The sequence below is a fragment of the Notechis scutatus genome, chromosome Z (assembly GCF_049901735.1).
Source record: "Notechis scutatus isolate UNSWTSFEM ecotype Mainland chromosome Z, rNotScu1.2, whole genome shotgun sequence".
NCBI classification, from domain to species: Eukaryota; Metazoa; Chordata; class Lepidosauria; order Squamata; family Elapidae; genus Notechis; species Notechis scutatus.
In genome coordinates, this window is record NC_142025.1 from 92,788,916 (window position 1) to 92,804,338 (window position 15,423).

Sequence of the window (15,423 nt, forward strand, 5' to 3'; positions counted from 1 at the left end):
GCAGTGTACCCCGCCCCCATGTGATACCACAGGAAGTTTTTCAATTTGGCATCAGAATTCTCTAACTCCCTGAACACACCAGAGGTTGATGATCCGGTCGTAGCCTTAGCATCCTCCTCCACTATTCCCAGTGAAGCAGAAGAGGTGCTTAAACCGGAAGATAAAAGGGCTGAGTTAGCTCTTTGTAAGGCACATCAGTCAGACACGTGGGTAACGGCCGCATCTTTTTTTACCAGATGGAGAGATAACATTCTGTTTGTATGGGGAGCATACTTCCAGTCCCTCACGGCTCAAGGACGTTGGTCAGCAACAGAACAATCATGCAGCATAAACTGGTTGGAGCTCAGAGCAGTCCATCTGGCTCTTCGCAGTTTCCACATATTCGGACCAAGTGCATCCCTCATCTTAACCGACAATGACACAACAAAAGCCCATATAAACAGGCAGGGGGGCTACCCACTTGAGACAACAGAGAGACTGTGCTTTTGGGCAGAAAAGAATGTGCTCTCCATCAAGGCGGAGCACATCTTGTGTCTGTCAAACACCCAGGTGGACTGGTTGAGCAGGACCACGGTTGATCAATCAGAGTGGTGCCTGCATCCGAGTTTGTTTCAAGAAGCAGTACAAAAGTTTGGTCAACCGGTCATAGATTTATTCGCCTCTCCCCTAAACTCACAGCTCCTGAGGTTCATCTCCAGGTACCCAGCTCAAGGAACAGAGAACATCATTGCTCTCCATTGTTGTTGGCCCCCCAGGACTTCAGTATGCTTTCCCCCCTCTGCCAGTGATTCCCAAGGTGGTACAAAAACTTCTGGAAGAGAAGGCAGAGCTGTTGTTGGTGGCACCATACTGGCCCAGGAGGCCGTGGTTCGCGAATCTATGGATCTGTAATCAGAAGAACCATGGAGAATTCCGCTGAACAGAGTCTTGCTCACTCAGGGTCCGATTCAACATCCAGACCCTCAATGGCTCCACCTAGCTGTATGGAAGTTGAGTGGAGATGTCTGAAAAGCGAGAAACTCTCGAACAAAGTCATCTCCACCATCCAAGTGGCCAGGTGCCGTTCAACAAACTGCATATACAATGCCACATGGAACATTTTCTATAGATGGTGTGTTAAATCTCACATAGACCCCACCTCTCCGTCAGTGGCACAAGTATTGGGGTTCTTACAAGAGGGCCTCAACAAGGGACTCTCACCGAACACCTTGTGAAGACAGGTGGCAGCCCTAGCTTCAGTCGTCACCTGGGGAGATTTGCGGACTATCTCACATCACCCACACATACGCAGCTTTATTTGTGATGCCACCACAAATTTACAACCCCCAGTGGTGCACCGTTATCCAACTTGGGACTTTAATAGGGTTCTCACCACGGTCACGAAGTGCCCCTTTGAGCCCCTGAAAACTATGAGTCTCCACTTTCATTCATACAAGGTAATTTTCTTAGTAGCAATAACATCAGCAAGACTTATCTCGAAACTAGCCACCTTATCAGTCAGACAAGACCTCTGTATTTTTCACTCCGACAGAGTAGTTCTTCATCCAGATCCTATGTTCATCCAAAAAATTAATTCAGCTTTCCACAGGGCACAAGAAGTAGTCCTTCCCAACTTTTGTCTGAGAACAAATCAGGGCCTAGAACGCCAATGGCATCGGCTTGACGTGAGATGTACTCTACGTATGTATTTAAACCTCATGACACCTTTCAAGAAAACATGGTCTCTTTTCATTTCCTTTCAAGCTACCAATCAAGGGCACAAGGTCTCCTCTTTGACAATAGGCAGGTGGTTGAAAGCCACGATTGCTAAGACGTACGAGACTCAATCATTACCAGTGCCCAGGGGCATAACAGTGCATTCAACCAGGAGCGCTGCTATGGTGGCGGCATGGGCCACACAAGCGCCAATAGCAGAAATTTGTTGGGCGACAACTTGGGCTCTCTATCACCCTTCATTAGACACTATAAAATAGATGTCTTTGCCTCCGCTGAGGCTTCTTTTGGTAGGAGAGTTTTGTAATGGGTCCACAGGGATCAGGAGGGGACTCCACAGCAGACCGAGACCCTCCTGTAGGACAAGCCAAGCTTTGATATGTCCCACTGCTGGATGATCTGAACTCATTGGAGAAAGGGCGTTGGTACTTACCCGATACGCCTGTTCTCTTGAGCTATGAAGAGCATCCAGCCCCACCCAAATTCCGTCTGGTGGGGTTCTATTCCGGTCAGCGGTTAGACAGGGTGAAGGATACGAGGGTTTCATCACTTCGACTTTGCCAAAACTGGGGGACGCTAGGGAGGACTCCCATGGAGGAGGAGGAGGAGGAGGAGGAGGAGCATCCTCGCAATTAAGCCCAGCATATCCAAGCAGAGACTGAAGCACCTCCCACTACTGGATGCTCTTCACAACTCACAGAGAACGGGAGTATCAAGTAAGTATCAACGCCCTTTTGCACCCGTCACTCCCAGGGAAGGAGATGGAATCCTCAAGACTGCTCGTCCGAACATCCATTTGTTTATTGTATCTTGCCTCCTCCTGACTTGTTAGGTAGTATGTAATTTGCATTGTTATAGAGTCAGTTTCTTTGAGGTAAGAATGGTTCCCCAGCATTGAAGCATTGTGCATTCTCTTCTGAAAAAACTGTTGAACTCAAGTGATTTGAACTGTTCTTCAGACAGTCGTTCATGGTTTGGTCCTCTTTCAAATAGACTTTTTGCAACAGGTTCCACAGAAGTCTGAAGACCACTTAGACCACTTAGAAACCGCAGCTAATCCAAAATGTAGTGACCCAGGGATGTCTCAGTAAGGCCATATAACATTGCACAGGCTGCTGGTAGTTTTCCAGGTGCAATTAGGATGCTAGTTATCATCTTTAAAGCCTTTTGTGGCTTAGGGCATAGCTATTTGAGGGACCATTTATTTTCTGTCTGATCTTTTCTACCTGTTTGATTTCACAGAGTTGGCATGTTCTGATATATTGACATGTTGGGTCAGTGGGAACCAGGAAGCATGCTTTCTTGGTCACTACCTGCCTCTGGAGCAGCATTTCCCCTGAAATTTGTTTTCTCTCTCCCCTGGTCTGATTTTAAAAACTCCTTAAAACCTGGGTTTTTGTGGTGGGCTAATTTGGATGGTATGATCCTTCAGAGAGCATTTGCATAAGGCTGAGACAGAAGATTGTTCTCTATTATTGCTGTCATTTCTTATTAATTGTTACCTGTTTCTAGTATTGTACACTACTTTAGAATCATTTCTGAACTGAAAGGTTGTACAAAACTAATGAATAAATAATAAATATTTAAATAAATAATGCTCAAGTGTTCATTGCAGGTGGGCATTAATGAAAGAAATACAATCTGGGCAATATTCCAGGACACTCTTAGAAATATCTTGATAGCCTCACATCTTCTCTTAATTCTTGGGCTAACAACAGGCCTTTCCCCTTTACCAAGATAAGATGCTAGCCTCCCATCACTGGGCATGAAGGCGAGGCAATAATTTAAAGTATTTTTCCAAATCTTTGCAGAATAAGTAACAGAATCACAGTGAAGAAACTGACTGGGGTGGGTGGGGAGGATGGAAGGATGTCTCACATTGACTAAAGCATTCAAAAGGCTCTTCTCCGATCATTCCATTACTGGTTACATGGCTTTGTTTCTAAGCATCCGAAGTGCTGCAAAAAGTAATTAATTTCATACCATTTTAGGCTGCCGATAAATAATGTGAGAATAAGGGGGGAAATGCTGCTTTAACACCAGTATAGCAATGGATGTCTGGAGACAAGAGGAAGGCACCATCGCAAGAAAAATGGGGATAATTGCTATTGTCAAAGAATAGTTCTTCCTTCGTTAAATGCATGTAGAATTCAGCCAATGTGTCAGTGTTCAAAATATTTTTTTTCTTCCTTCTATTTTTTTTATTTGAAATATAAAATATATTCATAATAAACAAGCATGGACAAAACTGTATTTCATTCATATATTTCATCTTGCGTTTTTTGTGGTTTTGAATTACAAAAATTGAGGATTTAAGAGGCTAGATTCAGAAATTAGATAATGTTGTAACCAGCATGTTACATGTATACGTCAGTGAATTAGAACGTTTTCAAATTTTTGTTCCAAAGTCAAGAGAATGAGAAAGACTCAAGATAAAATATGAATAAGAAATTTGTTCTTTCTTTTTATCTTTATAAGGTCTCCTCTTCAAGCTTTTGACCCAGAATGCTTGCAGTTTGCCAACAGTGAAGAGGACCACAATGGGGCTTGCTTCATAGCATAATAGCCCCTCCTTCCTCAAATCTCAAATCCACATCTGTCGTGGCGACCGTGGAGTGTTGCCTCTGGGGGCGGAGCCCACCTTGGTCTCTCTTTATTGATCCTGGATGGAATTGCGGTGAATGGAACAGAAGCCCAGCACGGTGGAGTGCCTATCGGAGCCAGAGGACACCCGGTAAGGTCATCAAATTGATGGAACTCTATAGAGCATTAAAACAGTTAGAGAATGTTGGAGATTTCCTTCAGTGGTAGTTTGAAAACCTCTATTTAGTTCTGAATTAGTTCTAGAAATGCACATGGTAAAGAGCTCTATTCTAGTTGATGGAACACATTAAAAAGTAACCATGTGCTGAAAATTTAAAAATTAAATTTCTGTGAAGATCTCCAGGATTTTTTGAAGTATCTTTGAGTATTCTTGATTCTCAGTTATCCCAATTTGACTCATTTCTGATTGTTGTGTAATAACTCATTAACTTTTAGGGGGAGCAATGGGGAACATATAGTTAGACCTCTATGATTTTAGTGTTTCTCCATTTGACACTATCTCTGCTGCTTTCTGCATTCACATCACGAAACATACAATTTAGCATCATATTCAGCATTTAGTGTACTTTTTACTGCTTTTTTAAAGTAGATCTGAAAAATTGGGCGATTTCTCACTACCAGCTTTTTTTTTTAATTGTAAGTCTTTCCTCATGCTACTTACTCATCCCTGAACCAGCAGAAAACTAAACCAGCATAAAACTTGCTGACTCCTATTCTGCCTTTCTATCCTCAGTTCTGATTTCAGTTTACAGGCATGTTAAACAAAGCCTTTGGTTAAACTTCTGTTTTTGATCGTCTTCCCTTTTCGGAACATCAACAGCTAGCAACAAATGATCATAGCACTGCTAAATACCAGAGATCTAGTCATTTGTTCAAACCCAGTACCTCCTCAAGTTCATTATATGAAGCAATGAAACAGGAGTGATATTTAAAACCTGCTGCATCCCAGACTCCACAATCCAGATATCAGAGATGCTTGTTTGGAGAATTAGTTTAATTTCTTTTTTCAAAGGGGCACCAAACCCTCTAGAAAACAAGCCTATGGGCAAATAATAATGAGAGGTGGGAATCTTCTAGCAGCGACATCAACTCTTTACACAGAGGAAAAAAATGAAGGGAGCCATAAGGGACAGAAGGGAAAGGATTGTATACACCAAAGTAACCTATAGGAAGTGGGCTTATCCTACTCCCTTAAATTAACTCACTGTACTTTTGCTAACATGGATAGTTAAGATTAACAGATTGTATGCACCCTGAAATTATCACTGGTTCCTGACAATTTAAGGGAAAACATCTGTAGAGCTAGCCATGACGTAAGGCTGTCTTGTGTGTCGACTGTGAACAGGAGAAAGGCAACACCATGGGGACATGGCAAATCAGAGATGTTGCCAGAGAATGAGTTGTACTTAAAATAAGAATAAGAACAACCCAGCTTTTCTCATTTACATCTTATCAACTATGTAAATGAATAAAGCTGAGTTGTTCTTGTTCTTATTTTAATCAGAATTAATTATGAACTAGAAAAACCAGTAGGCAGCTCCTAATTGTTAGTGTGAGGATAATATTGCATTACATTACTACAATGGTTCTCAAAGCATGGTTAGTGCCTTCCTGTGAATCATGAACAAATTTGAAAGGCACCACACTCGCCCCAATTTGCTCAAATGCAATAATATTTTGTAAAATTTCTGCTCTGGGCTGGCTGTGCAAGAGGGTCAGGTACTTGGACAATGTCCTTTGCACTCATAGCAGTGGCTCCTGTAAAAACCCTGCCTTGTTTCAGAGAGCTATCCAAAATAACCTGTCCAGAATCTTTGAGGTCCTCTTGCCTAGTTTCCTTCCTCTATTTCTCATCTTGAGGATCATTGATCCTCATCTTCTTTATGGGCTTTTGGTTGGGTCTTGGCATTGAGCCTAAGTGTCCTCTTAAGTAGGCATTTCTATTTCTGGCAAAAAGACAACACTTTGTGGCAGGGAGCCAGCATACTCTATAGGAAATCTTTCTGAAGTCCATCCCTTGCATACTACACTTTTGCTCACAAAGCATGGAGACAACTCCCTTATTGGTATATATTTTTCAGTAAAGAAGTATGTCTCTCCCTGTCTTTGTTGTATTTTAAGAAGAGATTAGACAACCATTTGTCTGAAACATTATAGGGTTTCCTGCTTGAGCAGGAGGTTGGACTAGAAGACCTCCAAGGTCCCTTCCAATGTTGTTTTTCCTGTTGTTTTATTATATCAAATAGCCTATTTTTAAATTATTGGCTAATTCACGTGTGATTCGCAAAAATAGTTTATAGAGGTTGGGGATTACCTAAACTAATTATGTTGAGAAACATGGACAAATCCTGTTGCTAAACTCTAGAAACTTTTGAGAAATAATGTATTGCTTTTAAAATATTATTGCATTGAAATATTTTGTTTCATCAACTTCTCTGAATCAATTACTATTAGACAAAGAGACAAATGTCAGGTGTATTCTTTTGATGCAAGTGGAGTTTTCTGAGCATACATCCCCCTTTGAAGGAGAACCATATCTCAAGCACAGGCCTACTCATAGCACTGCCCTCTGAATATGGCTGAAACGGCTAAAATGCCCATGTGGGTGTGTGAACAAGGCTGTGAGTCAAAAGGCAGATTTGTGTGAAGCCTGAAAATAAAAGAAGAAGATTCAAAGTGCTAGTGGGAGGGTTCAATTTCATAGTTTTAGATATACAGTGAAAAGCAGCCTTATTTTTCTGCTGTAGTTATTTAAAAATAAAGGTTCATCAATACACTCCTGAAGATTTCCTTCTTATCCATTTTCTTTGCCTGGGCTTATTCACATGATAACAACTGAATTGAAAGAACCTAAAAACAAAGGTAAATAAAATCCAGTGGTTAGAGAGCTTGCTGAGTGACCTGAAGAGTTTCTCTAGGCTGCTGGTATTTGCCTACACCATGCTGCCTTTCTGTTATTTAGGTGATTGAAAGAGGTCATCCTCAACTCTGTCATCTTTGGATTCTTTTAACCTAAAATAGAATCTGATGACTTCTGGATGTACAACTTGAATCTGACACAAACATGTTCTCCCTTCTGTTGATGTTATTTAACAAAAAACAGAGATCAAATGTTATTTATATGAATGATGGGTAATTAAGGGGAAAACCAGTAGCCTTTTCTGGCCCATGCTACACCTCCAAATACCCAAGATCTCTTGAAAGTTTAGTAATTTACAATTTATTTGTGATTTAATTGGGGTGCCACACTGCCACAGGTCTATTGGAGATTCCAACAAAGGTCCCGGGTTAGAACAAGGTAATGTTTTCAGAAGACAACTTCATGCCAATATGTAAGGTCTTTTCTCCATTCTTATGTGTGCATATCCTCTAGCTAGACACTTCAAAGATTCAAGCTAAATGTGTGGGTTTATCTCCATTGAAAAGTCTTGTTTTTAAGATTGTTGAAACAGTCCTATCTGTAATTATTGGCTTCTAGTATTATTTTGTGGATTTTTACTTCTTACTAAAATCAATGAGAGGCAAATATGTTTATTAAAGCTGATCCTAGCACACGGTTCTTCTGTAGAATCTATCTATCCTGATTTTATACAGAACAAGTTTATGATTTCTATATATTAGAAGCCAAATCTCCAACAATAGGTGAAAAGCACAATTTTTATGAATGTGACTTATAAATTTAACTGTAGCAATTAAGGATTAACTACAGGCGATCATATACAAACTGTAATCAATGCTGCAAACAACTTCATATCAAAATTCAAGGTACAGGGTTTATGTGAAATACATTGGATTAGTAACTAGTAGCAACTAACCAGTTGCTACCTGAATTCTAGCTTTCTGAAGTGGTAGTAGTACCACTGGTAAAGCTGAAGTGATAATATTCCCCTTTCCCATGTAAAATTAATGTCTGGGGAGGCAGGTAATGTTATGCATGTCAAAAAAAAGTATAAGTTTACAGGCATGTGCAATATGCACAGAGGTTGCAGTCATGTCACGAACTGATAGAGAAGTTCGTTTTCAGTCAAGTTTGTGAGATCATTTCCAAATGCTATAACTAGAGGCTGTCAATTCATACTGCAGTATCCTCGGTCTTTGTTTGTTTCCAGAAAGGAAACTGAATCGCAAATCTGGCATTAGATTAGGAATGTGAAATCTTAAGAAACTTCAGCGGGTTTTGTTTGTTTTCATATATTTCTCTCTTTTATTTTATTTTTAGAATAACAGCAAAAGGTGAGCTTTTGACAAAAAGGATATGGGAATGACAAAAGAGGTTCAGCCTGAAAAACAATTAGGAAAAACATTTGACAGGTTCAAAAGAGAGAAAGGGGCTGGCCAAGTACATTCTAGTAGTCAAATGATATGTATTAACTTGTCTCAGTCACGTACACTTCATCTCCATTTCATTTTCCCCAAATCATATTTGCTACTCAGTCTGGGAAGTAAATTGTGCTGTGACTTAGTTGGATAGTGTGGGCAAGATAGACTGTAGTTTCTCTGTGCTTGTGTTAACATAACATTCAGGTCAGTTATAAATCAATAGATGTAGTCATCTATCTGCACTAAGATAAATTTGAACCCTCCTTATTTTTCCTTTTAATAATTTCAGTGATGGTATGAATCCAATTATTTGATTTATTTAGGGTTAATGCAGCCCACATAATACAGTAGAGACGTTAAATGGATAAAATGCCTGTAATAATTAGGCTGCGGCATCCTGGATTACTTTTAACTTCTAAGGGCAGCTCCATGTGCAGCAGATTGCAAGAGTTGAAACATGAGGTACAAGGGAATGTGTGACCCATCAACAAAGGCTTCTATTCCAAAAGCAGCCCCAATGGGCACCGAGATGAGATTGTTCAAGGGTCTGCCCTTGTTCTTTAGGTTAGGATACATCAACTTCTGGGATCAACAACCACTCCGTCTTGCTGGGGTTAAAAGCTAGCCTATTTCTCCCTACCTAAATACTAATGGCTTTCAGGCACAGAGGTCGAGGGTTAATTGTATCTTCAGTTTAATCTGGAATGGAAATATCATCAACAAGCAGATTGATGACCTTCCTCGCAGCTTCATGTAGACATTCAATAGTAGGAGAAAAGAAGATGGGGGGGGGGAGTATCAAGCCCTATAACACTCTACAACATAGAACTAGCAGCTCTGCCTCTTCTTCCCACACAATCAATTGGAACCATTCATGGAGAAGGGTGAGAATCTGCAGGTGGTCCACAAGGACACACCATAATTAACGTTACCAAGGACGGTTGAGATATCCAGCAAGGCCAGCAAAATCTCAATGGAAATGATCTTCCATTGGAGGTCATTTTCAAGAGGAGTCTGCCCTATCTGGATTCCAGTCTGAAGGTTGACTGAAACTGTCCAAATAATCTTCTTTATCCGTAACTCTGCAACTAGTCCTTCACCATCTTACTAATGTTCCCTAAAAAGGGAATGGAAGGACTGAGAGTTATCTATCATAGCCAGGTTTAAGGGGTACCTGCTTCAAGACAAATAACGCAAACCCTTTCTCCATGAAAATGAATGCAAAATATAGAAACAATTACTATTATTATTTTAAAATTTTATTGTGAATTTATTTAATTTATGTATAATACAAATGCAATACAAATAGCATCAATTTAAAAATGAATTACCAATAAGGCCAACAGTGCAAAAATAAAATTCATGAAATTGCTACTGAAAATACATATATATATAGACCTTTCTGGTGAATCTGCAGACAAGGAGCCTGAAGCCTCTAGGGATGTGAGGCCACTATCAAAGATATATTTTTCCTTGAACAGTATCTGCCATAATAATTTTCATTTGACATAGGAATAAACGTATTGTCAGAAGGCAGGCACTTTAGAGGAAAGTTGTCAATCCTTAATAACTTGGACATAGATAATTTAAAGTGTTAAAAATTAAAAGATGAAATGAATTTGAAAATGTCTTCATCACTGCTATAAGTACAACATTATTGATTCCATGTAAGCCAGTCACCAGTTTCTAAGAGGCTGTTTTAGGAGTATTCAGAAATAATTTGGACTATTTGGGAGTACAAATGTGGCATTTGTCTGTGACTCTTTAAAGTGGCTTTATCTTTTCTCTGGCTCATATAGTTAACTTCCACTACTACAGAATGATACAGTTCATGTAAAAAAAATTGCAGATGCATGCAAACATACCCAAACCACTTAACCAAATTATTTATGAAGCCTTGTTTAGCTTTTTTAAATTTTGTACTGACCTAATTTCCTGAACTAGTTACCTAATAAAACCAATAGCCCAGCTTGGATTTTGCTATGAATAACTGGAACATATTCAATTCTGTGACAGTCACATATGACATAGCAACATAAGTTTAGAAAAAATACTTCTGGCCATCAACCCCAGATTTCTGAGTAATTTCCAATTATCACTGAGGCTTAAAGGAAACCCAGACCATAAATGGCAGTCCATCAAGGATATATTTTCATTGGTCTGATGGTCCTGCTTCCATATCCATGTTTCTTCTAAACTAGGAAAACAATCTCAGCCAATTTTGCAGGTCATCCATATGTTGATTGCATATCAACGCAATGTTCAAAATACTTTCCTCTAGCAAGTTTCTTCTAGATCAAGGCTGTCAAACTCATGGCCCACAAGCTGGATGCATCACATGCTGGCCATGCCCATGCACTGTTTAGGGAAGGGGGGGAAAGTCCCAATACGTCATGTGATGCCACCATGATGATGTGAGTTTGACACCCCTGTTCTAGATGTTGAAAAACAGAGTTGAGTAAATGATATCAGTGCAAATATTTGTTTCCTACAGGCCAGCTCTTCCATAGCTGATACTCTTGAAATATATTGGACTACAGGGTCAATATCCATTCTGTCTGGCAAATTATAACAGCCAACAACTGGGGTGGGGTGGGGAGAGATGTTAGCCTGAGAAACCTAATATAAATAGGGAGTCTGATATGATGCAAATTCCTGTGTTATATTTGAATCGTTACAGTAATTCTCATAGATGCAGATCCAGTTTATTGCATCATTCAAGTTCACCAGTATTCTTTGACTCAAACCATATGTTGTTTATGCTTGTGTGGCTATGTGTATGAGTGAGAAAGGGAGGGAATTGTGTGGTTCTTGGTCCCATTTATTTGCTAGCCAGAACAACTGTGATTTTGTCTATTTCCACTCCTAAGAAGGACTTGTCTCCATGTGTGCCAGGCTGCAAGCTGGGTCTGTTTATCCCTCTGTCTGTGGCATCTGGAAGTGCCAAGTAGAGGTGGGGATAGTTAGGATAATGGACCCATTCTCTGACACTGGCAGGGACTGGACCCTCTTGAGCCCCACAACCCAGCAGGTGTCTTTTGCTGCCGAGACTGCTGTCTGTCAGCCAGTTGTATTGCCACCTCTGTTTGCCCAGACTTTGCTGGCATGATGTATTGGCAGCCAGGATAGTTAAGCAAGGATGGAGGACCAAACTGTCTTGGAATTCTCCCATCTCTCAAATCCTAAAGTTTACAACACAGTTTTTACTTTCTGTTTTTTACCATTTTCTCGTAGTGATCCCTTCACAATGAGGCAATTTCTGTTTTTACAAATGGCTGAGGAAATACTGACTTTGCTCAAGGTCCTTCAATGTAATACTCCTCAGAATTAAGCTATTTTCCTTCTATTTGAACTAATTGAAGGACAGGCAACCAAGTTAGGGAGTAACTTAAATTAATCCATCTGTCCTTCATGATGTACTTTCCCTCTCCCCAAACACACACGTCAGAGCCCTAACTGAGCAAAGGCAGTTTCCAGGTCTATCATCTCAGTTCTTGATAGTAATGTAACTGGTTGCTCAGCATCAAGACTGGGGCAAGTCTTGGTTCTCAGTATTTGTTCTTTGCCCAGTTGGAAGTTGGTACTGGGTCTGCCAAGACTCAAGTCAGGAGGATAAATCTGATACAGTGGAGCTAAATGAAGAAATCAAGCTAAGGATAGAAAAAGAAAACTGAAAAGAACCTGAGGGAAACACAGAATGTGAGTAAATTACTGTAGGCTATAAACTATCTATAAATGTACAAGAAAGTGAATTGGGGTTAGAATTGTGCAAAAGTATTATATTGAAAGGGACCTCTTTGGAGACTTTTGAGTTTTTTTCAATGTTATTTTTTTGGGGGGCGGGGGGGAATAGCATTGAGACTTAGAGAACCCTAGAAGAAAAGATTGTTCAGATCATGGTGCAATTTTTTTTGTCAGATTTATATATATCTACCAAATAGGGCTGTAGGAAACTTACCGATATAAATTTAATATAATTTATAATATATAACAATAAGAAAGGTTTTTAAAACCGTATAAAAGAAATTTGATTTTTAAAAACCCCCTTAATTGCCTCATATTAAGAGATCAACATATGGGGCAAAGTCATTTCCAAATTAAAAATTAAAATATCTGTGTCGACTGATGTAGATTTGTAAGGATAAAGATAATCAGGTCTGTTATGGCAAGGAAGCCCAGAACCTAGGTGCCATCTACAAGAATGCCATGTGATAGGTATTTCCAGAGCATGTTTGAATGGGGTAATGTCTCTCTCTTTCCCCCTCTCCAGTAATCCAAATCATGTAGGATAAAGTCCCTAACTTTGGGTTTTGAGGTGTTTTAGAGGTACCTTCTCAAAATAATTGCCATAGCAGCTGTAGCCAGTTATAGAAAGCTCATATCTTGAAGAAAGTACGTGAAACTATATGTGACATGTACTTTTTTATTTTCTAACTATGCCACGTGGGTCTGTCTGGGACCAAGAAGCATTGTTAGAAAGAAGGATTATGGTTAAGCTGGCCTTCGTTTTGCAAACTGCTAACTTTCCTTTTTTTTTAATGTAAAAGAATTTTAATAAATGAAATTAGGTCACAACCAAATCTTAAGTAACTGAGTTTCTTCTCTTGTTTCAAACAATGAAAGCAGAAATGGGAACTTCACAGTTCAAATTTTGCCATGAGATTCCTGCTATTATTTTTTAGCTAAACTCTCCAGCTTGTTACTACAGCAGGAAGAAATTGATACTAGCATAGTTACTGTCAACTTTTAAGTGTACTATAACAATGTAGGGAAAGCACCACATGGATTCCAAGTATTTTATTTATGTAAGTATGATTAAAATTAGTACCATTATTTAGGTTTCTCTGCATTTAAATTCTCCTATATATGATTGCATTGTTGATGATTTTTTAAAGAGAAAGACAGGTGTAAAAGGCAACTAAAGCGTTCATTTATCTGGTTTTTTAACTTTATTTCCATCCTGGCTGGAAAATTTGCAAAGCTGGCTGAGGAATTCTGGGAGTTGAAGTCCACAAGTCTTAAAGCGGCCAAGGTTGGAGACCCCTGCACTAGACCAAAGTGGCTCCTCAGTTTGGTTTATTGTTATTCTCTCCTTCCTGTAACTGCCCCAAGGCAGAACTAGAATTCATGGTCTCCCAGTCTCTTTGTACACAAACATTTGAGTAGAGAATGTATTCTGTTGTGTTCATATGGGTTGATGCTGAAGGACACCATAATCTAATTTTTGAAATTATATTTCAGACTAGCTATATGCTTTAGTATTTGAAACCAGTATCATTTATGAGCTTAAGAGCTTTCCAGCAGCAGGAAGAGAGACCTCATCTTGTGAGTGGTAACCTGCAAAATACTCTTTTTTCCTCCAGCCACTTCCCCTCCCACCTCCAAATATATCTTGTCTGTATGTGGTAGTTTCTGGTGATGAACACACCTGGCCACTAGATGGCACCCCTGTTCCATAACTTATTCTTTTGGGGGTGGTGGTGTGGAATCTAATTAGGCACCACCATTCCAGAAGAAATTGAGACCTGCAGGTAAAGGTCATGTGGAATAGATTTGAATAGCAATCATGCAACCCCTGCACTGTGTAACTAGTTACAGCGATCTGAAAAAGGGCAATAACAATGTTTTCCTCAATGGTAAAGTTGGCATGCCAGACACGTATAAGCATAAAGCATTAGTATTGTCTCAGACTCTAAAAGAACATGCATTCACAATCTTAATAACCATCAGAAGTGCAAATGAACAAACTCAGAGCACTAAGGACTCTACTTAATAAAAACACTAGGCATAAGGAATCCAGCAATGGTTGACTTCAAAGTTCAGTTGATGCCTGCCAATATCTTATCCTCTAGTCTGTGGAAACATTGTTCCAGTCTCTGGGGCTGCCCAATTTTACCAAAATTAATCACAATGAAGTATATGTTAATATTTCTTTTGATCATATAGGTGATTTTGTGCAAGGAGCTCAAGGTGACATATCTGAAGTTAGCCGGTTTCATTCTCCCAACCAACTCTGGCCTTTACAATTAGTGGAATGAGATAACTCAATTCAAGGAACAGATCATTGGCAATTCCAGCTTGTAAATTACTTCTTTCAGGGTATTCATTGGGAAGTGATGGAATTAGAGCCTCCTGCATAAATGTCTTTCACCTTACCTTGTCCATATGGGCAGCTTATCAGACATCATTCAGAAATGCCCAACTTCAACACCCATCACTCCTGGAAGGTTTTGATGGTTGGGCTTGGCTAAAAGATAGGTGAGACACTTGCCTAAGGCCATCATGATTAATTGACCCAGGAATGTAATACTAGAATACAGTACTTCCTGTTTCACAGAAACTTTTTTCATGCTGTTGTACGGAGGACAGAAATTAACTGTATCATACAGGTAAAGAGCTTGGAGGCAATCATTTGGTTTAGTTTACTTTATTGTCATTGCTCCTGGCACAATAAAATTAAATGCCATCTTCAGTGTACATTATAACTATAAAAATAAAAAACAAACACATCCTTCACATTCTATACAATTGAACTGAAAACCCAATATTGCATTAATATTTTACTATACAATAGAATTCAACAGAGCTACTGCCCTGGGATAGAAGCTGTTTTTCAGCCTATTTGTCCTTGTTTTTATTATTCTGTACAGTCTGCCAGTTGGTAATAGTTCAAAAAAAGGGTGCCCAGGATGATATGGATCTTTAAGAATGTTTTGAACTTTCTTAAGGCATTGGGAGCTATAAAGCTCTTCCAAAGAGGGGAAAGAGTAACCAATGATCCTCTGG

The 15,423-nt window shown here is 39.5% G+C and overlaps 1 protein-coding gene across 6 annotated transcripts in view; it reads left to right on the forward strand.

Moving 5' to 3' along the window:
- Positions 1-15,423, forward strand: part of THRA (thyroid hormone receptor alpha) — a 177,555-nt gene that overhangs the window by 113,525 nt on the left and 48,607 nt on the right. For all 6 annotated transcript variants that reach the window (XM_087945604.1, XM_087945607.1, XM_087945605.1 and 3 more), the window contains one exon: positions 4,192-4,447. In XM_087945604.1, the coding sequence (XP_087801730.1) occupies positions 4,395-4,447 (53 nt within the window). In that variant the 5' untranslated portion in view covers positions 4,192-4,394. The remainder of the gene's footprint in view (positions 1-4,191; positions 4,448-15,423) is intronic.